General features: G+C 44.2%; 1 protein-coding gene across 1 annotated transcript in view; it reads left to right on the forward strand.

The window, feature by feature from the left end:
- Window positions 1-23,642, forward strand: part of LOC124797634 (UDP-glucosyltransferase 2-like) — an 88,014-nt gene extending 64,372 nt beyond the window's left edge. The window contains exons 4-6 of the mRNA XM_047260801.1: window positions 39-261; window positions 2,887-3,106; window positions 22,968-23,642. Of these exons, the coding sequence (XP_047116757.1) occupies window positions 39-261; window positions 2,887-3,106; window positions 22,968-23,256 (732 nt within the window). The 3' untranslated portion in view covers window positions 23,257-23,642. The remainder of the gene's footprint in view (window positions 1-38; window positions 262-2,886; window positions 3,107-22,967) is intronic.
- The last annotated feature ends 775 nt before the right edge of the window (window positions 23,643-24,417 follow it).

Here is a 24,417-nt window from a genome sequence, read left to right on the forward strand (position 1 = left end):
ATAAAGTTTTTAGCAAGGTTCACTTTTTAATATTGCAGGAAATTAAAACAGTTATGGATAATTCAGAAGAAGGAGTTATATTCTTCAGTTTCGGATCAAATGTTCAACCTTCTGAAATGCCAAATGACAAATTTAATGTTTTTATGAAAGTTTTCTCAAAACTGAAGCAAACAGTATTATGGAAATGGGATCAAGATGATATGATTGGGAAGCCAAGTAATGTACATCTTGGGAAATGGTTTCCCCAAAATGATATTTTGGGTAATATACCTAACTTAAAAATCACATATGTATAATAATTTTTTATGTTAATTTAAGCATCACAAAGAGACATCAAAAAAAGTTTTGCATCACCTCAGTTCCAAGAGTTCTGGAACCTGTACAGAAAATTGGAATATATTTCAACATAAACATCATTTCCACCCTTTTTATTGCTCATGAAAATCACAAATTGCATGTTGTACCACCATACAGCGAGACCTTCAGAGGTGGTGGTCCAGATTGCTGTACACATCACTACTTCTAATACCCAGTAGCATGTCCTCTTGCGCTGATGAATGCCTGTATTCCTTGTGGCATTTTATCCACAAGTTTATCAAGGCACTGTTGGTCCAGATTGCCCCACTCCTCAACGGCGATTCGGCATGGATCCCTCAGAGTGGTTGGTGGGTCACATTGTCCATAAACAGCCCTTTTCAATCTATCCCAGGCATGTTACTTCCAACTTGGCCTCACCATTCTTTCCCATGTTCCTTCCTCAGAGAACCAGGCTTTCTACATAAGGAAACAAATCCTGACCATATCATCTTACCTGCAGACAAAGGTTCCACCACTGTTGCTATGAATCACAGTGACAAACTGGCAGAAGGCCCCTGTGAATTATCCAAGTCCTCCACTTATAAACTCTGCCAGAGTGATCACATCCCAGAAGCCTAACATAACCTCTGCTTAAAGCTGAAGGCCCTTCCCACAACCTCACCCCTAAATTCATTTCCCTTCTTCACCCTATGAAACTCTGTACATCTACCTTCTACATATTCAACAAAATCCACAAACCAACAATCCTGAATGCCCCATTGTTGCTGGTTATTGTGACCCCACTGGAAGAATTTCAGCCCTCACTGAACAACACCTCCAACAAATTGCTCATAATGTAGCCTCTCAGATCAGAGATACCAACCACTTGCTTTGCCAGCTCTCTACAATCCCCACTCATTTACCTCCTGGATCCCTACTTTTCACTGTTGACATGACTTCCCTATGGACCAACATCCCTTGTGCCTATGTTCTTACTGCTATTGAACACTACCTTTTCCAACATCGACTACCTCACACCTCATACACCTAAATCACATCTACTGCTCCTCTGAGGGGAAGGTATACAAACAAATCTGTGGCACAGCCGTGGGCACCTGCATGGCACCCTCACATGCCAACCTGTTTATGGGCCATCTAGAGGAGGCTTCCCTAGCCTCACAAAATGACAAACCCCTTGTCTGGTTCAGGTTCATTGATGATATCATCACAATCAGGAGTCATGGCCAAGATACCCTATCCTCATTCCTCCACAATCTCAGCACCTTCACTTGGTTCTCCTTAACCCAGCATGTCACCTTCCTGGGCGACCATGTCTTCCCCTCTGATGGCTCCATCCACACCTCTGCCCACATTACACCCACCAACCATCCACCAACAGTACCTATATTTCAATAGCTGTCATCCTTTACACACCAAAAGTTCCCTCCTATACAGCCTGGCCACCAGGGACAGAGTATCTGCAGTATGTTGAGGGTCTCACCAAAGCCTTCACATACAGGCACTATCCCCCACTCTCAGTCTGCAAATAGATCTCCCATGCCATTTTCCCCCACACCCCCAAACGCCCCACCGCCCCCAAGAATCAGCTACAAAAGAGTGCCCCTTCGTCACTCAGTACCATCCTGGACTTATCAGCTGAACCACATCTTTCTTCAGGGCATTGGTTACGTACCTTCATGCCCTGAAATGAAGGATTTCCTACCCAAGATCCTTCCCCTAAATTGGAAAACCCAGGTACAAGACCTGCCCATCCAACCGCCCAGCACTTCCCATTCCATTCCTGTCACAGGCTTATCCTATCCAATCAGACGCCAGGCCACCTGTAAAGTGGCTATGTCATATGCTTGATTTCAATGGCTGCTTCACTACCTGAGCTATCTGGATCCTCTGCTCCGCCATCAGTGTGTCAGAACTGTGCAGATGTGAGTCATCCTTATAGTACATTCTCTACTCCCAGCATCATCTCAGCCTCAAACTACAGTAACTTAACTGTCCTAACAACCTCAAACCAACAGCTTCCACCCATTCTTCCCTATCACCTCCCCCTATACTTGTCCCATTCCCCTCTTTGTGTGCCACATTCTGCCAATACATCCACCTGTCTTTCTCCTTTTTTGCTCCTCTTTTTCTAGCCTTTTACCCCCCCCCCCCCCCCCCCCACTCTCCTCATATCCAGGACCAATAGCCTCCCAATGCTGCACCTGTTGGTAGTCTAGTCCCTGCACACTCCTCCTACCCATACCCTGCTACTCCTTCCCCTTCCATGTCCCCTCCAGATGGCTGCTTCCATTCTGTATGAAAATTACTTTCTGGTCCCAGCTGCAGAAGATGGCGGTCATGTGTATGTAAGGCGTGCCTTGTTGTGTGAATGAATGGGTGTGTGTTTTCTTTTCTAATGAAGGTTTTGGCCAAAAGCTGATGTGTAAGTGTCTTTTCATTGTGCCTGTCTGCAACTCAGTGTGACATCTTTATGGTGAGTAGCCATCTGTCTTTTACTTATATTGTTGATATTGCAGCTGAGGTTTCCATTATTTGATTTAGCCAATAATGTTATTTTGTTTTTTACAGGACATAAAAAAGTTGTGTTGTTTATATCACACGGCGGTTTACATAGCCTTCAAGAAGCTGTCTACCATGGAGTTCCAGTTTTAGGAATACCAATATTTGGAGATCAAAATGTGAATTTAATTCGAGCTGAGGCTAAAGGATATGCAGTTAAATTACTGTTCCACAACATTACAGAAGAGTCATTACTATGGGCAATCAGCGAAGTCTTAACACAACAAAAGTAAGTTAGTTTATTCACTTTTATTAGCATGTCGACTATTACTGCTCTATTCAGTGATAAAACACTGCAGTCATTAGGTTATTTCCAGAGGGAAATAAATATTCCTCTGGAGTGACAGAAAATTATTTAGTGCCTCAAAAAATTCACAGGTTATATGTAAGCATTTCTTTACAAGGGTATTTATATTATAAGTAGTGAAGTTTGGGATTTCATCCATGATCAGTCCAGTATTTTGTTCTGTCAATTAAGTCACTTGTTCTTCTAGATATTGTTTGGAACTGCTCATTCAGCAATAACCAGTTATTTCCTTCTTTATGGTAGTAGACGATTTAATCATATTACTTTGCTGACATTGTGATTATTATTAGTAAATTCATACATGGCTTGTCGTTTTACCTGCCCGTATCCTTTGTGTCAAATGTATGTTACAGTATTAGTGTGTTACTGTACCCTCATGGATAGAATGCCATTTCCCTCGCCACTGTAGTGACACTGCTCTATTGTATTGTTTCTGTTGCACATGATTAAGCTTAGAGTACATTCATTCAAGGTCACTTCATCCACCTCCTCTTGTGTTACAAGTGCATAATAGTGTTTTGTTGTCATGATAATGCTGTTGTGCCCGGTTTGATATAACTGTGTGCTGAAGTATTTGTCTAAGTTGCGTAGACCGTGATGAGCATGTTTGCAAGTTATAGACTGCTTAGTGCCTTGTCGATAGGGCTGTGCCTGACAAACAGTGTCCACATCTCAAACTGCAAGCACCCACTGAGTGTTACCCACAGTGACTTATTTGTGGTTTGGCATCTGGCCTTTTTAAGCCAAGGACAGACAGCCTTCCTGTAAATATGCATACACTGAAGGGTATTATCTTAATAATACAGACACCTTCAAGCTGGTATTTAGTTTCACTTTGATACGTGCACCAGATCTAGGTGCATGCGAATAATAATGTCCACGAGGAGAGAAGTAGTGTCGTTTCAGAGACATTTTAAATTACTACATTATAGTATGTAATCTTACTATCTGTTATATGTAGTTTTCTCCAATTTCAGTAAAGAAATCAAAGAACATTTCTGTGTCTTGTTATGTCATTCTGCACACCTAGTCCTATGTGGCTCCTCCTCTATTGACCCCTGGTGAAACCCTGTTCCCGAGCCCATCCACAATCATGGCTGACCGCGATGAGCAGTTGCCAGCCTGACACTCCCCCCACCACACTGGGGCATGTGTACCATGCAGCTTTCCCCAGCCCCCTGCCTTCCCAATGCTCGTGAAGAAAGCAGCATACTGTGATGTGAAACAATCCCTGGTGCACTGCTCCCAGCGGTTTCAACCCCCACCAATGGCCAATGGTTAAACCCCTTCCACCCTCCCTCTCTCCACTCTACAGGGAAAGACGGATGGCTTCCAAGCATCTATGAATCTCTTCACATAGTTCACAGAAGCTGTCACCGTAAAGGTGCACACTTCCCCTCCCACCCCTCAGTCTTCCTCTGCTGCTGTTCACTTGCTTCCATTCAACACACATGAGCCCCTTCTGTGATTCACTTTCACAGAGACAATACTTGCAGGTTAGTCTATCACAAACAATGCAAATCAGTTTGCACTTGCTGTGGCACAGCTTAAACCCTCAGTCATTCACAGAGGCATGTCAAATTATCACCAACCCACTGCAGTTTGGCAAATTCAGTGGCCTACAAGCCCAGCTAAAAGAGTTACTTTCTGCAATGGAATTACATTGCACATGCACATTATTCTCATTGGAGGAATGTGCCTAGATGTGGCCCTCCCAGCTCTCCAGTACTTCCACATACTGGCCAAGCCAGCAGTGTTTCCCGACGCTGCTGGTTGTGACATGGGACATGCATTTTCCCACTGCAGTACACATGGCATTATCTGTGCAAGATTTTTTTATGGCCACTGCAGTGACCATAATTTCTGACAGAACATTTGAGGCCCTTGGCCCGACACCATAATCACTGCCGCACAGCATCGCAGTGCCTGCTTGCATGATTGTATGTTTGCACAACCTGTATCAACCCCTGCATCCCCAGCCCATGAATGCACCAAAGATATGGCCCAGCTAATAGCTAAGATGGTCAGTGAGAGGGGCATGCTTGCCACTGCCCTTGAGTGCACACACTTGCCCCACCCCACACATTGCCCACCTCCACCCACAGAATCTGTGGCATGCATTCATCTCCAGGCACATCCTGTCCCACCACCCCTGACCTGTTGATGATGGCCAAGGCGTGCATGGTGCCAACAATTATTGATGTTTGGCAGAGCCGCTGCAAACTGCCGTGCACTGTGTGCAAGGGCTAACGGCAACCAGTAGCAGGTGCTCCTGTCCACTCTGCGATACGACAGTGTCTGTTCGTGCATGATCATGGGAACCCACTCTCCTCGACCCTTGACACACTACCTCATTGTCACTGATTCAGATTTTTCCGACTATCCCTGCCAGTTGTACTTGCCATTGTCCTTACTCTCCCCTACTCCTCAACTACAGCTGATTGCTCAACGATCACAATCTTCTGCTGCACTTGATCCTTCAAGCTAGGTCTGGCAAGAGAATTTCCAGAGATCTTTATTATAACCAATGTTACGGACCCCATCCTTGCAGATTTTATTTTCCATTACAGCTCCTCTTCGGCTGGCAAATGGCACTGGCCGGAGTGGCCGTGCGGTTCTAGGCGCTACAGTCTGGAACTGGGGAACCGCTATGGTCGCAGGTTCGAATCCTGCTACAGGCACGGATGTGTGTGATGTCCTTAGGTTAGTTAGATTTAGTTAGTTCTAAGTTCTAGGCGACTGATGACCACAGAAGTTAAGTCGCATAGTGCTCAGAGCCATTTGAACCATTTGGCAAATCGCCATGTTGTTGATGCCACCTTCCACCATTCTGTCCCATGTCAATCCCGCTCCACCATTTTTACTCCTTCAAACAAGTGTCCTATGCCATCCATTTTCGTTGACGTCTTCACGACATTTCCCCCCCTCACCTGTTCCAACCACTCCCTTCCACCATACAAAGAGAGAGCCCCACAGGCCAAGATCTAGGCAGCAATCGCTGCGGAAGTGCTCCGACCTTCCAAGAGCCTATGGGCCTCCACTCTATACCTTGTGCAAAAGAAAGATGACACACGGCGCCCATGCAGAGACTTCCAGGCACTAAATGCCAGGATGGTGCCTATTCGTTACCCCATTCCACTTTTATGATTGTCCGGCGCAATCGTATTTAGCAAAGAAGACTGCACAAAAATGTGTACGAGATACCAATGGCCTCCAAGGATACGGAGAAGACGGCCTTATTACACCTTTCGTCCTCATCGAGAGTGTTTTCATGCCATTCCGGCTCCAAAAGCCACCCACAAATGGCAGCGCATCCTTGACAACGTCTTATGTTTGGTTTAGGGGTGTTTCGCATATTTGGACAGTATCCTAATTTACTCACATGACCTAGATGAGCACTGCCACCAAGTTCGGAAGGTATTCTCTCTCCTTCATGTGGTGTGTGTCATTATCAGTCTGGAGAAGTGCATTTACGTTTTCAGAGATCAACTTTCTGGGGTACAGGATATCGTTCGCAGATTCCCGCCCCATAGACGAGAAGGTCCGTGCCGTGTCATAGTTTCCATGCCCCACTACGCACAAGGAAATCTGCATGTTCCTTAGGATTGCAAATTTCTTTAAACGCCATCTGAATAACGCCGTGAGCATGCAAGCGCTGCTCATGACCACATCCATGGCAACTGCACAAAAGGCAACAGGCCCATTCCCTGAACAACACAGATGTCAAGAAGTTTTGAGCAAGTGAAACGCAGCCTCTCACAAGCCGCCCGCTTGGCCCATCTCCACCTGAACGGCCTGCTTGCAGTTGTTACTGACACCAACCAGTCAGCCATAGATGTAGTCCTGCAGCAACGTCATGAGAGGATGGAACAGCATCTGGCGGTTTTCTCAGCAAAGGTCGCAGAGTCATGGCAGCCTTGGGCCATGTAAGATCACGAGCTCCTTGCTTTGTATGAGGCGATTAGGTATTTCCACCCCTCGGTGAAAGAGCACCATTTCACTGTTTTTACTGCCCACTGCCCACTGAAACGAGATTATGTCGCTAGGAAAGCATGCAGGTCTCACCCAGCCAATTTTGACAGCATTGCTGGCATTGAAAACCCTAGTTGCTGATTACCTTAGTCAATCGCGCGTCCTTACCTTCAAACACCTGCATGGTCTGACCCATTCTGGCATCCGTGTGTTTACTATGCTCATTCTGGAGCATTTCGTTTGGCCTGGTATCCAGCGTGTCTGCACCAACTGGGCCTCCACCTGAGTCTCTTCCAGTGCTCAAAAGTAGGCAGGCACGTGCATGCCCCCATTGCCTCTTCTCTCCCTGGCTGACTATTTGCCTCTTGCACATACACATGGATCTTGTAGGCCCCCTCCCATCATCCAACAGTCACCAGGAGGTGATTAGTGTCACTGACAGATACCCCTGGTGGCCTGAAGCTATGCCCCTACTTGAAATAACCGTGGACACAGTGACCAAGGCTTTTATAGACATGTGGGTCTCATGTTTTGGGTGCCCTGCCATGTCACCACGGACTGCCATCCATTGGCAGTTCATGTCATGTTTATTAAAGATTCTCATGGAAACGTCTGCCACACTCATCCACTTTATGACAAGCTACCACCCTGCCGTCAGTTGCATGGTGGGGCGGTTTCACTGGTCTTTAAAAGCTGTCCTTACATGCTGCTCTGTAACTTTGTTCGCCACACTGCCTCTAGTCATATTAGGTGGCCCAAAAAGCTGATCTCGGTACATCTGCTGGCTTGGAATTTCACTAACTGACGTGGAATTCTCTCTTCAGTGATTAGTCCCATTTTGAACTGAGACCTGATGACCGGCGAAGATGTGTCTGGAGTTGCCCCCAACAGTGGTGGGATACCAAACTGACTGTCACCTACCATACAGCCTGACAACCAGGAGTGATGGTCGGGGATGCCATTTCTTTTCATAGTAGGACCACTTTGATTGACATCCACGGCACCCTTACAGCACAGCAAGTGTGTCGACGATATTCTATGGACTGTTTTGTTGCCCTTTATGGCAAACCATTCCAGGCTTACATTTCAGCAAGATAAAGCCCACCTGCACACGGCGAGAGTTTCTACTGCTTGTCTTCGAGCTTGCCAAACTATACCTTGGCAGCAAGATCGCAGAATCTCTCCACGGCTGAGAACTTTTGGAGTGTTATAGGCAGGACCCTCCAACCATCTCGAGATTTTGGCGGTCTAATGCAGAAACGGGACAGAATTTGGCACGGTATCTCTCAGGAGGACATCCAACAACTCTGTCAATCAGTGCCAAGCCGAATAACAGCTTGCATTAGGGCCAGATGTGGACCAATATTTTTATTAAACTTGCTCAATTTGTGGAACCTTTTCTCTTTAATAAATCATCCAATTTTTCTGAAATTGTAGTAATTTTATTTTGTCTGCACATGTACAATACGTCTACCAATTTCCCACCTATTCGGATAATTCCGTCGTGGTGTGTTATTTTCTTTGCCTTAGAGTGTATTTGACTATACAGCAGTGCATCTGAAAATTTCCAGCAGTAGTTACTTGAGACTCCGAACATGTCTGTGTGAGAATCCTCAGTATTATTGATTTTTATGGGCAGTCAAAAATACTGTAACTATATCCTAGATGAACACTGCAAGGAATTCTGTCTTGAAAAAGAAGTTGGTGCTTACATGTTAAAAAGTGTAAAGTGTAAAGTGACACGCTAAGAAGTCATACTTGGTGTGGTGTTCTGGGTGTTGTCCCTCGATGATCACAAAATTGTAAACTAATTTGACACACAGGTCGTCAGGTAGGAAGTTTTGGATCTCGAGATGTACCTCGAAATCATTGGGGGCTTCAATGTGTGTTGTCAGACGTCCCAGCTGAGTGCCAAGGGACGGGGCTGGCTGGCATGAAAGAAGCGGTGCAGCGTCAGTGGACGAGTTGATGTGCAGGGTCCACATGAGCTTGAGACGGTTTATTGTTACTGTTGAAAGCGTGTCATTCAGTAATATTTCGAAAGGCTGTATCCTTCGTTTAAGCACTTTCTTTGTGTCCGTGTGCCACCCGAAGCGGCCGCGCAAGGTAGTTAAAGTTAGATTAAGTAGTGTGTAAGTCTAGGGACAGATGACCTCAGTAGTTTGGTCCCTTAGGAATTCACACACATTTGAACATTTTGTGTGTGTGTATGGCATTTGCAAAGCTGACTGGACCATGTCGCTGTGGAGCATAACGAAATCACAGTCATCAAGCGCCTTGTGAATGAAGATAGGAGTGACACAGAGGCATGCTGTAAGGTATTTGCTGTGTGTGTGACGAGGATGGGTGGGTCTTGGCTGCAACTGGTGGTTGTTGAAGCACGAAATCAGCTGGTAAGGAGAGTGTTTCGCAATACAGAACCTCTGTTAGAGATTTGTCAGGTTTGTGTGCCAAGTACACTGATAATAGCATCCAAGGCAGGACTTCGGTTTATTGGCCTCCATGGAGCGAGTGCCACCATTCGACAAGACCATTGCTCTGTGGATGGTAGGCAGATGCCTGACATCGATGAGTAGCGCAAAAAGTTGCACAGTTCACTGAACAGGGCCGATTCGAATTGCCGACCTTGATCAGTGGTGATAGACGCCAGGCATCCAAACTGAGAAATGCACGTATCAGTGAGAGCTCTGGCTCACGAAACTGCTGTGATGTCTCTGATAGGTGCAGCCTCTACCCACGGCATTATGCAGTCGATGACTGAAAGAATACATCGATAGCATCTACCAGAGAGAGTTCCCGCCAGATCGAGATGTACATCTTGGTTACATCCCGTTGGGACCGCAAACCAGCCAGGAAGTGGTTGCACTTGATGCCCCACTGTGCTCTGTTGACAGAATGCACATGTGTATTCACTCTTTGCAATCTTCCTTAACGTTCAGCCACATGAAGCGATCTGTAACAAGGTTTGAGGATGTGAAAGATCCACCATGGTTAATAGCTGTGTTAGAAAAGCACTACGTAAACAAAGAGCACTTCATCTCATATTGAAGAGAAGTAAAAGCCTATCTGACAAACAAAAGCTGAACGAAGCGAGAAGGAGCGTAAGGAGAGCAATGAGAGAAGCATTCAACGATTTTGAAAGTAAGACGTTATCAACCGACCTGAGTAAAAACCCTAAGAGATTTTGGTCGTATGTAAAATCAGTAAGTGGGTCAAAATCATCTATTCATTCTGTCAGCAACCACATCGGCACCGAAACGGAAGATAACAGATAGTAGGCCGAAATACTGAATTCGGTCTTCCGAAGTTGTTTCACCGAGGAAGATCGTAACACCGTCCCTCATTTCAATCGTCATGCGAACGTCGAAATGGCAGATATTGAGATAACCGAGCGGAATTGAAAAGTAGCTACAATCGATTAGTAGTGGAAAGGCTTCAGGGCCAGATGAGATACCTATAAGATTCTATAAAGATTATGCGAAAGAACTTGCTCCCCTTCTGGCAGTAATTTATCGTAGATCGCTTGAACAACGAAAGGTACCTAACGACTAGAAAAAAGCGCAGAGTAGAAATCGTCGGATGCTTTTTAAGGCTATTCACAGATGATGCAATTGTTTATACCAAAGTAGCAATGCCAAAAGTTAGTAATAATTTGTGAAACGTCCCCTTAGAAAAATTATACATGACTGTGCTTAAACTGACACACAATATTTTTAGCGCAACGCAATCTGACTTTCAATAATCCCTACAAGATAATGGCCCTGACTAAATTAACCTATACGTTTCACAAATCACTTACCTCACAAAAATCTTCGTTACTCGAACTACTGCAATACAGCGAGCGCCACTACTGCCAGCTAAATAAAAGATTGAAACTACGGAAGGCACTAACTACTGATAGGCATAGTTAGCAAATGAAAGATTTTAATAGAGAACAAACAATGTATTTACCTTAATAGTCATAATATGTATAGCAGTTCATGCCATCCAGTCTTACAAATTTCAAAAATCCGCCATTTCTCTCCCCACATCCACCACTGCTGGCGGCTCACCTCCAACTGCGCAACGCTACGCGCTGTTCACATCCAGCTGCCCAACACTACAATGGCAGACAACAATGCAAACTAGCCACAGACTGCACACATCAGAGCCAGTGATTTTCATACAGAGTGCTACGTAACGTTGGCAATAAGAAAACATAAACAGCCTACTTACATTTGCAGAACGACCTGCAGAGAATTGATGAATGGTGCAGACTGTGGTAGTTGACCCTGAACATAAGTAAAGGTCACATATTGTGCATACATAGGAAAAGAAATCCACTACTGTACAGCTACACTATTGATGACAAACAGCTGGAGACAGCGTCTGCCGTAAAATATCTAGGCGTAACTATCCAGAGCGACCTTAAGTGGAATAACCATATAAAACAGATAGGGGAAAAGCAGACACCAGATTCAGATTCATCGGAAGAATCTTTAGGAAATGTAACTCATCCACGAAAGAAGTGGCTTATAATGCGGTTGTTCATGCGATTCCTGAGTATTGTTCAACTATCTTGGATCCCTATCAGATAGGACTGATAGAGGAGATAGAGAAGATTCAGCGAAGAGCGGCGCGTTTCGTCACGGGATCGTTCAACTGGCGAGAGAGCGTTACGGAGATGCTAAACAAACGTTACAAGAGACGTTACAAGAGAGGTGTTGTGCATCAGGAGAGATTTACTATTGAAATTTCGGGACAGCACTTTTCAGGAGGAGTTGGACAACATATGACATGGGGCAGGGGGAATGAAATAACAATGAACAAAAAATAATTTCCATATTAGTTCCCTCCTGAGTTGTGACATCCCCTGACCTGAAATGCCTGCTCATTGAACAGGTGAATGTCAGATGACCTCAGATGACAGAATATCTCCATCTCCTCCAGGAAGTTCATGAATCTGCCCTTCTCAGCTTTATGCAATAACCTGGCACCGATCCTCTGTGAGGAGAGTGTGTGTCCATTCTCAGCCTGATCGGCAGCGAAGTTGGATCTCTCAGCTATACAAAGCTACATGCTCACCAAACCTCATCTCAAGTCCTTTACCAGTCTGTCCCACATAGCAGGCATCACAGTCTGAACATTCCATCCTGTACACCCGCAGACAACATATTACTTCTCCCCATATACATTTCACGTATTGACCACTAGGAGAAAATTCGAGAAATTAGAGCCAATACAGAGATTTACTGTCAATCATTCTTCGCAGTCACAGGAACAGTGTTGGAGGGATCAGATAGTGGTACCGGAAGTACCCCCCCGCCACACACCATTAGGTGGCTTGCGGAGCATGATGTAGATGTAGGTGAAAGTGTGTCATTGGGCTGATGCTGGAATGCGACAATTTGTGCAACTCGTCGAAATGATCTTCCAAAGCAGTGAGATATAAAGGGGCGAGTTCGGTTTTGTAACACATCATACCAAAATCTGTCTACCCACCCCCAGTATCAAGCAATGTGTAAGTCTGAGATAAGTAGTGGGATCGTGGCGAAGGTGTTGTAGTTGTTGGAATTCGTTGTAGTCGATTCGCGCAAGAGGGCGTTGATTTGTGAGGTTGTCCACCACAACATTGTCTGCGCTCTTCAGGTGGTGCACATCGATTGTAAACTGTGCAGTATAGTTCAGGTGGCTGAATCTCCTGAGGCATATGCCTTTCGGATTGCGTCTGCGGTTGATGGCCCATGTAAATGACTAATGGCCTGCCTTCGATATCAACTTTGAACTGATGAACTGCCTCATAAACGGTTAGAAGCTCACGGTCATAGGTAAACCACTTACGCTGTGAAGCTTTCAGTTTACATGAGGAAAACTGAAGTGATTGCTTAACCTGTCACTGCCTGTTGGAGAACCGCCTCAATAGAGGAATCATTTGCATCAGATGTAATAGTGATGTGAGCGTGAGGAAGTGGGTGTGCCAAAATAATGACATGTGCAAGGTGGTCTTTAAGCTGGTCAAAGGCGAGCTGCATGCAAGGGGGCCCAGCCAGCTTACATTTTACCAGTGCTAATCTTGTTCGCAAAAACTTCTATGAGTTGAGCCTAAATGGCGACTACCTGCAGAAGGTAATGGCGATAGAAATTAATCATCCCTAGGAATAGACATAATTTTTGGAGATACTGCAGCAGCGGCAGCTGAAAGACGAATTCCACTTGTTGTGGTGTAGGACAAATGCCGTCATCATTAATGATATACCTGAGAAAGATGACCTCAGTGCGTCGAAACTGCCATTTTTCTTCATTAATCACAAACCGATATCAGCAATCGTGTCGAAAACTCATTTAAGATGCAATTCACGCGTGCCCTTGTCTGAGGACGTTGTCTAGGTGGGCAAAGCAGGTTATGAGCTTGAACAAAATACCACCAATAAAAAGATGCCTGATTTAAATCGCGTTTATCGGGCCATGTAGCGTAAACGGGAACTCGAAGAAGCTGAATGGCATGATAACCGCTGTCTTGTGAATATCTTTTGCACTCATCACTATCTGCAGGAACGCTTGCTTGCAGTGATTGATCCTCAAAGCAGAAGTGCGTACAAGACAATAGGTGAAATCCTGAATGTTCAGTGTGGGTGAAGCCCATGAGCTGTTCAAAGGTCTCAGAACTCCGGCTTTTAGGAGTTCATCGATTGCAGCCTTAGTGACACAGAGCTTGTCTGGCGGTAACCTGTGTGGTCTGTGATGGGCTGGAGGGTGTGGCATGGTGGTAATCTCACGTACCACTCCATTCCTGATAGCGCACTGTATAAACGACTCTTGTGGAGAGATTGGGGGTATAGGCATGCATGGAGTTTCAGTGGGAAGCACACAAGTAAGAGGTGCATTACTGACCCCATTGGTGAGTGAAGGGTTGTGTTGGCAGAGGCACTTCCTCAGAGACTTCCATCGCCGTTTGAGGCCGGGTTGAGATGGTGTGAGGAAGTTGTCATTGGCGAATGTAGGTGACTGTTGTGTCCGAACTCGGCTGCAGCGAGATGGTGGGCATGCTGAGGCTGTTGCTGCGATCTATGTGCAGTGGTATTATTGTCGGGCACAGTATATGATCGCGAACCTAACCGTTCGGATTATTGTGGCTCATTATGTCCCAGATTTTCATGGGAAGTGGGAGTGGCAACAAAGCCTCAAAGTAAATCGTTTGTAGTACACCATTGTTACTGTCCACTGTTGGAGCACTGTATTTGATGAATGCTGCAGAAGAGTAGATTACAAAGCACCATACGCTCTAACATTGAAATCATTGTCTTGTCTTGTGGACTGCACCACGCAATGGTTGCACAATGGCGTATTGTCGACGTGTAGTATCTGAATCAGCATGAAAATAAATCAGTATTTAGTCGTTATGGGTCAGCAATGTAGAGTCCTGCGCCAGGATAGGACCAGGGTGACAGATAACACGTCCTGCTTTGAGATAGCACTCTTTTTTTTTTACACGAATAACCGCAGTACAAGACCACATCCACACAAGAGACAGCCACAGAACCTACTAGAGCGCATTCGCAGTTCGAAAGACTACAGTCAACAGTCTGCGAGGTTAAAGTGTTGTGTCGACAGAGATGCCATTGTTGTGTCAAGACCACGTTTGGATGGTGTCACAAAGTTCTTGGGAGAGTGTAGGTGATTGTTGTGTCTGTGCTTGGCAGCAGTGTGGTGGCAGGGACGCTGAAGCTGGTGTTGTGGTATTATTATCGATGGTACCCCGATGCATTGTGTTAGAGTATGACGAAGATCCTGTCTGCTAATCTGGGCCAGTTATCCAACGATTTATGTTCATGGGTGATTATGCTGTACACTTGCGATGGAAGTTTGAAGATCCATAAAGTCCATAACATATGGTATGGCATCAGTTGATAACTAGTTTGCATAATCTACGTCAGAGCTGTGACGGAGACCTGTTCATGTACATCTACATCATACTTCGCATGCCAGCTAACGGCACGTAACTGATCCCTCGTTCCCTGTTCCGCTCGTGAATGGTTTGTGGGAAGAATGATTGATGGTAGGCCTCTGTATTATCTTTAATTTCTCGAATTTGCTCGTCGAGATAATTTCGCGAAATGTATGTGGGAGGAAGTAATATGTTGTCCAACTCTTCCCGGAAAGTGCTCTCTCGAAATTTTGATAGTAAGCCTCTCTGTGATGCACAATGCCTCTCTTGTTATGTCTAGCACAGGAGTTCGTTGAGCATATGAATCGCATCGCTCTTCATTGGATCCCAGATTGATGGAATCAAGAATCGGAGAACGAGCTCCTTGTAAGCCACTTCATTCATGGTGCGTTTACGATTATAGAATGAAATTATCACTGTACAGCGGAGTGTGCGCTGATATGGAACATCCTGGCAGATTAAAACTGTGTGCCAGACCGAGACTCGAACTCGGGACCTTTGCCTTTCGCGAGCAAGAGCTCTACCCACTGAGCTACCCAGGCACGATTCAGGCCCCGCCCCCACAGCTTTAATTCCGTCAGTACCTCGTCTCCTACCTTCCAAACTTCACAGAAGCTCTCCTGCGAACCTTGCAGAACTAGCACTCCTTGAAGGTTCGCAGGAGAGCTTCTGTGAAGTTTGGAAGGTAGGAGACGAGGTACTGGGGGAATTAAAGCTGTGGGGACGGGGCGTGAGTCGTGCTTGGGTAGCTCAGTTGGTAGAGCACTTGCCCGCGAAAGGCAAAGGTCCCGAGTTCGAGTCTCGGTCCGGCACACAGTTTTAACCTGCCAGAAGTTCCTTACGATTCTTCCTGTGAATCTCAGTCAGGCAACTGTTTTTCCTACCATTTGTTTTACGTGGACATTCCACTTAGGGTTGCTCTGGACAATTACTTTTATATATATATATATATATATATATATATATATATATATATATATATATATATATATATATACGGTATATGCTGTTTCCAGCAATTTGCCATCAACAGTGTAATTGTGCAGTAATGGATTTCGTTTCCTATGCACGCGGAATATATTACATTTATTTACATTGCGGGTCAATTGCCAAAGCTTGCACCATTCATCAATCCTCCGCTGGTGATTCTGCAAATCTGTATCGTTGCATTCCTACTTTCTTATAGAGAGTCACATTATCTGCAAACATTCTTCAAGAACTGCTTATCCTTCCTACCAATCATTTATGTACATTGTAAACAGTAACAGTTTTTATCACACTCCTTGGGGTATTCCGGAAGTTACTTTTACATCTGTCGATTTCCTTTAAGAGGAACGTATTGAGTTCTGTCTGCAAGGGTGCCCGTTTCCCAGATGTTCGTTATAAATCACTAGCTATAGTTGTTCTACCGGCATCCGTGAGAGGGATTGCAGAAGAGACGATTTTGCTGTAGTGTACTTGTTATCTGCAAGAGGCGCAAGGATAATGTTACTTACCACAAAGCGTGCTCTCATGAGAGATTGAACAGCGCGTAACAGGTTTAGCATCGTCACTAGTGATGTCATATGTGGCGAGGATGCTTTTGACTATAGCGAACCAGACAATGGGTTGGTCCGGGCCAAAAAGTGGCTGTCTAGGATGTGTGCTAAAGCTTGTGCAGGCGACATCAATGGGTAGTCGTGCCAGCTACCAGCACGACATCCTTAGGGGTACGACAGACGAATGTTCCATATCTGTTCGAAGCACAGTTGGGAGCCCGATACGACTTTCTGAAGACTGTTCATCCGGCTGCACTAGCACTGGATCGAACAATTTTGCAGGCGGCACGGAAGAAACGTCAGTCTGAAAGAACAATTTCAAATCGGACCAGTCGGACAGTTGTGGCTCAGTATGTGCCAGATTTTCGTGCGAAGCGGAAGTGGCAAGGAAGTCACAAAATAAATCGTTTGTGGTACCCCATTGTTTTACAATATTGTCTGCTGTTGAAGCACTGCACTGAAAGTGCACTTTGATGTTTGATGAATGTGGGTTGCTGAAGAGTCGATTGTGTTGTCTTGGAAAGTGCAGTTCACAACAATTGCACAACGGCTAGATTGTCAATGTGTTGTATTCGAACCGGTAAGAAAATACATCGCAGACAGAACAGGCGCCACACATATATGATTTATCTGTAAACTTGAATGCTATGATATCCTCAGTGCGGATACAAAATGGGGTCGTAACGTAGTACAGGGATTCCTGCGAGCAAATGAGGTAAATGGACAAGGATGGTACTTTCAAATGTGTGATGAGTTGAGAATTTGGCTCACACGGAAAGAGTTTTCGGACTGCCAAAGCAGTTGAGACAACCTTTCGCGCAAAGAGGGAAATCTGGATTCGAGTCCCAGTCCGACAAAAATTTTCAACTTCCGCCATTGAAGTATTTCGATGCCTATTTGCATCTGAAGTTGATACCTTCCTCAAGATAGTGATATTTACAGCTGCTGTATCAAAAAACAGTGGTGTCTGTTTTGTCAGATATGTTTGACGGAACGGATAAAGTATACAGAAAATGCTGCGAGACAATAGGTGTTCTGTAAGGTGAGAATTCGTGTCGGATGAAAAGCATGCTTGGGTAGCTGAAGCAGTTAAGGTGAGCATTCGCATAAAGTGGAAATCTGGGTTCGAATCTCGGCCTGGCACAATTTTTCAACTTTCGCTATTGAATTGTTTCAATGCCCAGTTGCGGACGTGTTCGACAGGACAGACATCAAACGTATGTAGTATGTGTTTAAACTTTTTGCATTATTCGAACACGAACCTCTTCCACCAGCTCAGTCGCAATTGATAACAAAATACTGACAGTCTGTCCCACACTACCGTATCTTTACACAACTCACACACAATATGCCAAACATCACAGTTTTCACGAATTTTCAGTGTTTTTCTTTGGAAGTTTGTCCACTTTTGACGACTCGGAAATCACTTCAACACCACCTGCCTCATGCAATATTTCCATTTCAGCACAATCACTGCATGAGATAAATACATTGCCACTAATAACGCCCGGTGTCTTAACATTTTCTGCATTTGTCACGGTACTTCGTTTGTATCGTTAGTAAATCTGCATTTACGTGTCTTGAATTTCAGTTTTGAGTCCATTACGCTTCTTGTTACCTTGTCTTCGGAATTCATCTTTTTTTCTGACTAAGTGTATTAGTAAGCTCTACTCACACATTATCAGTTTCATCACACAATTGTCCCTCATCTCTTGAGTCATTTATTCAATTTATTTATTAGTTTTTTCAGTTTCCCGATTAAGTTTTTCCATTTGCTGGTCGAGTTTTTCACTCTTTTGCAATATCTGCAACAGTAAATGAAAACTAATTCTCATTTTGTAACTCTGCTGGTGCTGAACTATGCGTTTTTGTGTTTGAATCACAAATCTTCTCTTACACAGCTCGCGGAATGATCGAGTTCACAACTCTTTTCTACATTAACTGAATCGTCGAATTGTCCTTCCTCATTAATAATGTCACCATCGTTTTGTTCTGTGTCAGCCATTGTAATAATGTTCACAATAATCACTTTTCATTATAATTGATGCCTATGCATAATTTAAATTCGTTAATAATGTTCACAGTTTCTTTCCTAATCAGTCCTAAACAATGTTGAATCCAGTTCGATACGAACTACTACTGTCGCAAATAACTGATGCACACACGATGTTGCTATGTTTTATTCTCCGATGTAGCCGAAGACAGTGATGAAATCGTAGTCCGACACATGCGTCGCCACACTTTCTAATGCCCAACTGCATTGATAATTCTTCATGTACAATATTAACAGTGTTAAATCTAGGATAATTTGATACTATTTCAGCCAACCGTAATGCTTAGCTTTGTTGAGCAATAATCTTAATTATGATGACTCAGGATCTCTGTCTGCCCAAATCAGTAACACCACAAAGACTAAACACGATTTATTTATACAAATTCACTTGAAATCGACTTAACATTTCAATTTGTTTGGTAATACTAAGCGAGGACCGCCTTGCTACGTCACAACGATCTTACAACTGCTCTTACTCCCACCGCAGCCAGCTTACAACTCTTTGTTCACTGCGCATGTCGCTGTGCATTGTGGGCGTCAGCGGTATTCTGTACCAACATGCTACTGTTCCCATGGACAATGGATGACTGATAACGAATGATTTGGAATGACGAATCACATTATACTTGTGGCAATGTCAGCATACATCTACGTCTTCATGGATACTCTACAAATCACACTTAAATGCCTGGCAGAAGCTTCCTCGAAACAGCTTCAGAATAATTCTCGATTATTCTACTCACGAACAGTTCACGGGAAAAACGAAGACCTATATCTTTCCGTGCGAGCTCTGATTTCCTTTATTTTATTATGATGATCGTTTCTCTCTATGTAGGTCGGCAACAATAAAATATTTTCGGATTCAGAGGAGGTAGTTGGTGCCTGAAATTTCGCGAGAAGATCCCACCGCAACGAGAAACGCCTTTATTTTCATTATGTCCACCACAAATCCTGTATCATGTCCAAGACAATCTCTCTCCATTTTCTTCGTATCCTTACAGCACAGCAGTACGTCAATGATATTCTACACTCCGTTTTGTTGGCCTTCATGGCAACCCTCCTCGGCTTACATTTCACCAAGACAACCCTTTCAGACCAGAAATACTAAATGTTAGATTTTTTGAATTTTCTTTTTTAATTAGATTATTAGACGTACGTCGAGACAGAACAATGTGAAAAACACGTGTCACATACATGAACTGAACACATATGGGGAGGTTTCAAATGCAGCCGCTGTGTATGAAATACCGTAGCTTTTTGGTGGTAAAATAAAATGCAGTTTCTTTCTTCGGGTAGGCATAGGGCTACTTGACAGAGAACACACATCCCGCTGATTCTGTGACGTTCTTTCTTTGTGCTTCAGGATACACAGTTCCTTGAGGTGCTATCTATTGGTAGATGCTTTGCTTCTGTTGTATATTTTTTATATGGTACACCAGTTTTACTTTTTTTTATTTATTTATTTTTTGCTCATGATACGCTTTGACTTCCAGGAATTTCTGATTAGCTTGGAAAACTATTTGTTACTGCGTACTATCGCCAAATCGAGATCACTGTCTTTAGCTAACACATCATCTCCAATTCTTCGTTTATGTGGCCATGTTGTCCGTAGTTGCTTTACAATTGTTGAGGGTATTTTCGTTCTGTCATTGCAGCCACAAAGAAGTGCATGTTTTTTGTTTCCACGAGACGCGTCTCGCTTGCTTGAGGTAAAGCATCACCAGTGATCTGTAATTGAGTTATTTACATTTTGATTTGCCTTAAGATTGAAAAACAGTTATTTAGCAATATGTTGATTTTTACTTAAGGTGATTTCCGCTTGATTTCTCGCCGACATCGTGAAATGCCGTCTGCTAGCACATCATTGATGCTTTTCCTCTTTATACAGTGATAGTTGTAGTCTAATTTTTAGATGCTCTGTAGAATTAAGCATTTTTTTATGTTTTACACAGCACACTTTTCCGCACAGGACTGTTTTCTGCTTGTTTTTTATTCTTCTAAGTATGTATTGTGGTTTGCGTTTTGTAGTGTTGCCAACATAACATTGCTATTAGTTTGTCTTTGACCTTTACTCATTTTTTTAGTTTATTGTATGAGTATAATTCTGTTTAATTATGTTGCTGTGTATTTATGTACTGTGTAAGAGTGGTGAAGTTTAGTGGTGATTTCTTTCCGGTGGGTGAGGCAGAAGCCATGATGAGTGGACATAAGTGTTTAGTAGCGTGATGAAGTGTGAGTTGGAGGAGGTGAGGAGCAAGAAGTGAAATGAAACTGGAAGGGGGGGGGGGATTGGGTGGGAGAGTGGGAGAGGGTGAAGGATGGAAAGGGCTCTTTTCTATTTCATGTAATTTCATAAATTATTTTATTAGAGTCTGGTTTCCAATATTTATTTGGTCATTGAGCAACTGTTCATTTTGTGTTAATCATCTCCACTTTCACTGCTGTTTTCAATCTCTGAGTCGGCATCAGAAGTAAACCCTTTCAAAAGGCACGCCAGAATTTCGGCTTCATTTATTCTGCGAGAGTACAATGTGTGAAACTGGAAATACAATAACTTTTTTTTCCTTTATTGTCATTTTATACCTTATACAAGGTAGGCCGGCAGCAGCAAAACTACGCCACTCTTCGGCCACAGACATTACAAGTAGTACAGATGAAGAGATAGAAAAGCAAAAACAAATTGGTGGATAGCAAATAGTAGACACACAAAGTAAAACACATGGAGCCCTTCACAGGCGTAACGAAATAAAAAAACGTTCAGCACTGATACACAAACATAGATGACAGAAACGACACACGTGAACGAGGAGCACGGACGGTGAAACACTAAGGCACTAACACGATGGCACACAAAAAACCAATGGCAATGATCTCTGGCGCGTGAATGTTCACTGGTCATGTACGAGTCCAGGGACCTGCCCTAGTGGAAAAGGTGGGGGAGGAGGGAGAAGGGTGGGTGTAGATGCCAGTGACAGACGAGAGGGGGGGGGGAGGAAAGAAGGTCAGGTGGGTAGGGGAAGCCTGGGGGAGAGGAGGGAGGGAGGTTGGGAGGAGCGAGAGAAGGGAGAGAGTGTGCCCTTGGGAAAAAACACAGGGGGTGGAAGGGGAGGATCAAAATTGGTAGGAGGGATAGATGGAGGGGATGCGGGCATCATCAGGGAGGCGGAGTTGGCGGAAGGCACCTTATGCGAGGGTATGGAGAATGGAGAGATGGAGAGCAGGTGGGATGTGGGAATACAGGTGCGGCAGCGGACGGGGGTGGGAGAGGATGGGAGAGATAAGCGGGTGAGGGGGATCAAGTTTGCGGGAGGTGTAGAGGATCTGTATCTGTTCGAGGAAAAGGAGGAGGTGCGGGAACGGAATGTGGTCATACAGGATCCGTGTGGGGGAGGGGAGTAAATACAACAACTGGCCACAGCTAGTCATGTTGCTCTTAGAGTCGCAGTGCTTTCAAAAGGAACCACTACTACAATCGTGAAAATAAGTACATAAATTTAATTTCTATTGCAATACGCAGAGTATAATTGAACATACCTTATAGAGACAAATTCAGTCACAATTTGAAAACACAGACAGTCGTGGACCGCAGTCAAAAATGGCTCCTATGTTTGCTCGTCTAACTGCTAAGATTTGAAGCATATGAAGTAGTTCAAGCTGCAGCTTCTAGAGGGCAGCACCTACTGGTGGCGTGGAAGGTAGCTAGAGATGTAGTTAATGTGCATTTGCCACGAAGTAAGACAGTCGTAGGTAGGTTCAAACGGAACCACATCGTCTGAAAGGGATAATGCCAGCACACACACAGCGACTTCCTGCTGCTTGTCTTCGTTCGTGTCAAACCCTACTCTGACCGGCAAGGTCATCGGATCTCTCCCCAAATGAGAACATTTGGAGTGTTATTCGTAGAGCACCCTAATCAGCTCGAAAGTTTGAAGTTCCAACGCCTCAGTTTGATATGCCTTGGAAGGACATCCAACAACTGAGTCAATCAATGACAAGCCGAATAACTGCTTGCATATTATCCAGAGGTGGACTAACGTGTTATCGGCGTGCTCAATTTGTGAAGCACTTTCCCAAGCACTTGCCCTGGAATAAATCATCCGATTTTTTTCTGAAACTGTAATCACTTGTTTGTCTGTAGTTGTAAATGACACCTACCAATTGTGTCCCATTTTGATAATTCCTTCGTGGTGCGTCCTTTTTTTTTCTTTTGTGTGTGTGTGTGTGTGTGTGTGTTACCGTTGTGGCGCCAAGTCAGTGTGTCTCTAGTGGTGCTGTGCGGCTGGCGTGACGTTGCAGGTACCGGCAGCGGGCAGCGGAACTGTCACGGTTGTTCCGCGACCAGCCACAGCCGCCACTGGAGCGCGCTGTCTACTGGACGGAGTACGTGCTGAGACACGGCGGCGCACCGCACATGCGCAGCGCGGCGCTCGACCTCAGCTGGTGGCAGCTGCTGCTGCTCGACGTCGCGGCCTTCGTCGTCGTCTGCGCACTGGCGCCAGTCTTCCTCTGCCTCTTTGTGGTCCGCAGGTGTCGCCGCCCGCGCGCCACACGTGCAGCCTACGCTGAGTCGAAGAAAAAGCAGTGATGACACCGGCGCTTCGAGGCCCAAGATACCTTCTTGAGTTCAGTGGGGTCGATCACTCGCACGCCATATAATCTGACTTCTCCCCACTGCAGTTATGTCAATACAATCAAAAAAAATTCTCTGCATTCATCAGAACAAAAAATTAGCAATTTGTGCAACACAGCATTCTAAATAGTGGATGGATTGATATGCTGAGTATAAAACATAACTAATATTTTAATGAAAATTTTGAAGCATTACAATTCGCATACAAATTTTCTTTGCTTTAGATTAGATTAGATTTACTTTCATTCCAATTGATCCGCAGTGAGGAGGTCCTCCAGGATGTAGAACGTGTCAGAAAAGCAATAATAATGGCAAATATTTACAACTAAAACAGATAAGCTAATGTACCTTCCACAGGTTCCAAGTGGAATAATCCTCATTTTTTTTAATGAACACTGTATGAAAGAATCATTTTGGAACACTCATTTACTAAGATCGCATTAATGCACTGCATTTAAAAATTAAAAAAAATGTTTTATTTATTTATAATGTAATAAACATATAATATAACTACTACAATATTTGCTGCAATTTTGTCATATGATGACATAGTTGGAGACCATGGCTCTTATTTGAAGACAAATGTTGATGGTGTTATATTTTAGGACAATTAATCTGTAAAAAAACACACCACATGTTATATGGAAAGCGTGTAAACCGTCTGAAGATAAATCGCAACGATTCGAAACCGGTAACGGTACCCTTTGAATAAAGGAACTGAAAGTAAATTTGTGGCTTATTGCTGTCCCAACACCATCAACATTTACTGCAATACTTATTTACAATGAACACATTACTGCACTGAAATGGCGCGGAAGTTAGATTGTACTTTTATATATACAAAAATAGCTTGATTCTACTGAGAAATTCATCAGTGGAGTAGAAGGAGTTGGCCAACAATAAATCCTTTAGGCTTCTCTTAAACTGAATTTCATTGGTTGTTAAGCATTTTATGGCTGCTGCCAACTGATGCGTTTTACTTGACAGACACGGGACATCTTCAGAAATTTAGTGACCAGAAGTCACACATCACATATATCTGCCTGTGTATAGGGCTACCGTCATATACGAGGGGCGTTTGAAAGGTCCGTTCAAAATCCGAGAGATGGCACCACC

The sequence above is a fragment of the Schistocerca piceifrons genome, chromosome 1 (assembly GCF_021461385.2).
Source record: "Schistocerca piceifrons isolate TAMUIC-IGC-003096 chromosome 1, iqSchPice1.1, whole genome shotgun sequence".
Classification (NCBI taxonomy): domain Eukaryota; kingdom Metazoa; phylum Arthropoda; class Insecta; order Orthoptera; family Acrididae; genus Schistocerca; species Schistocerca piceifrons.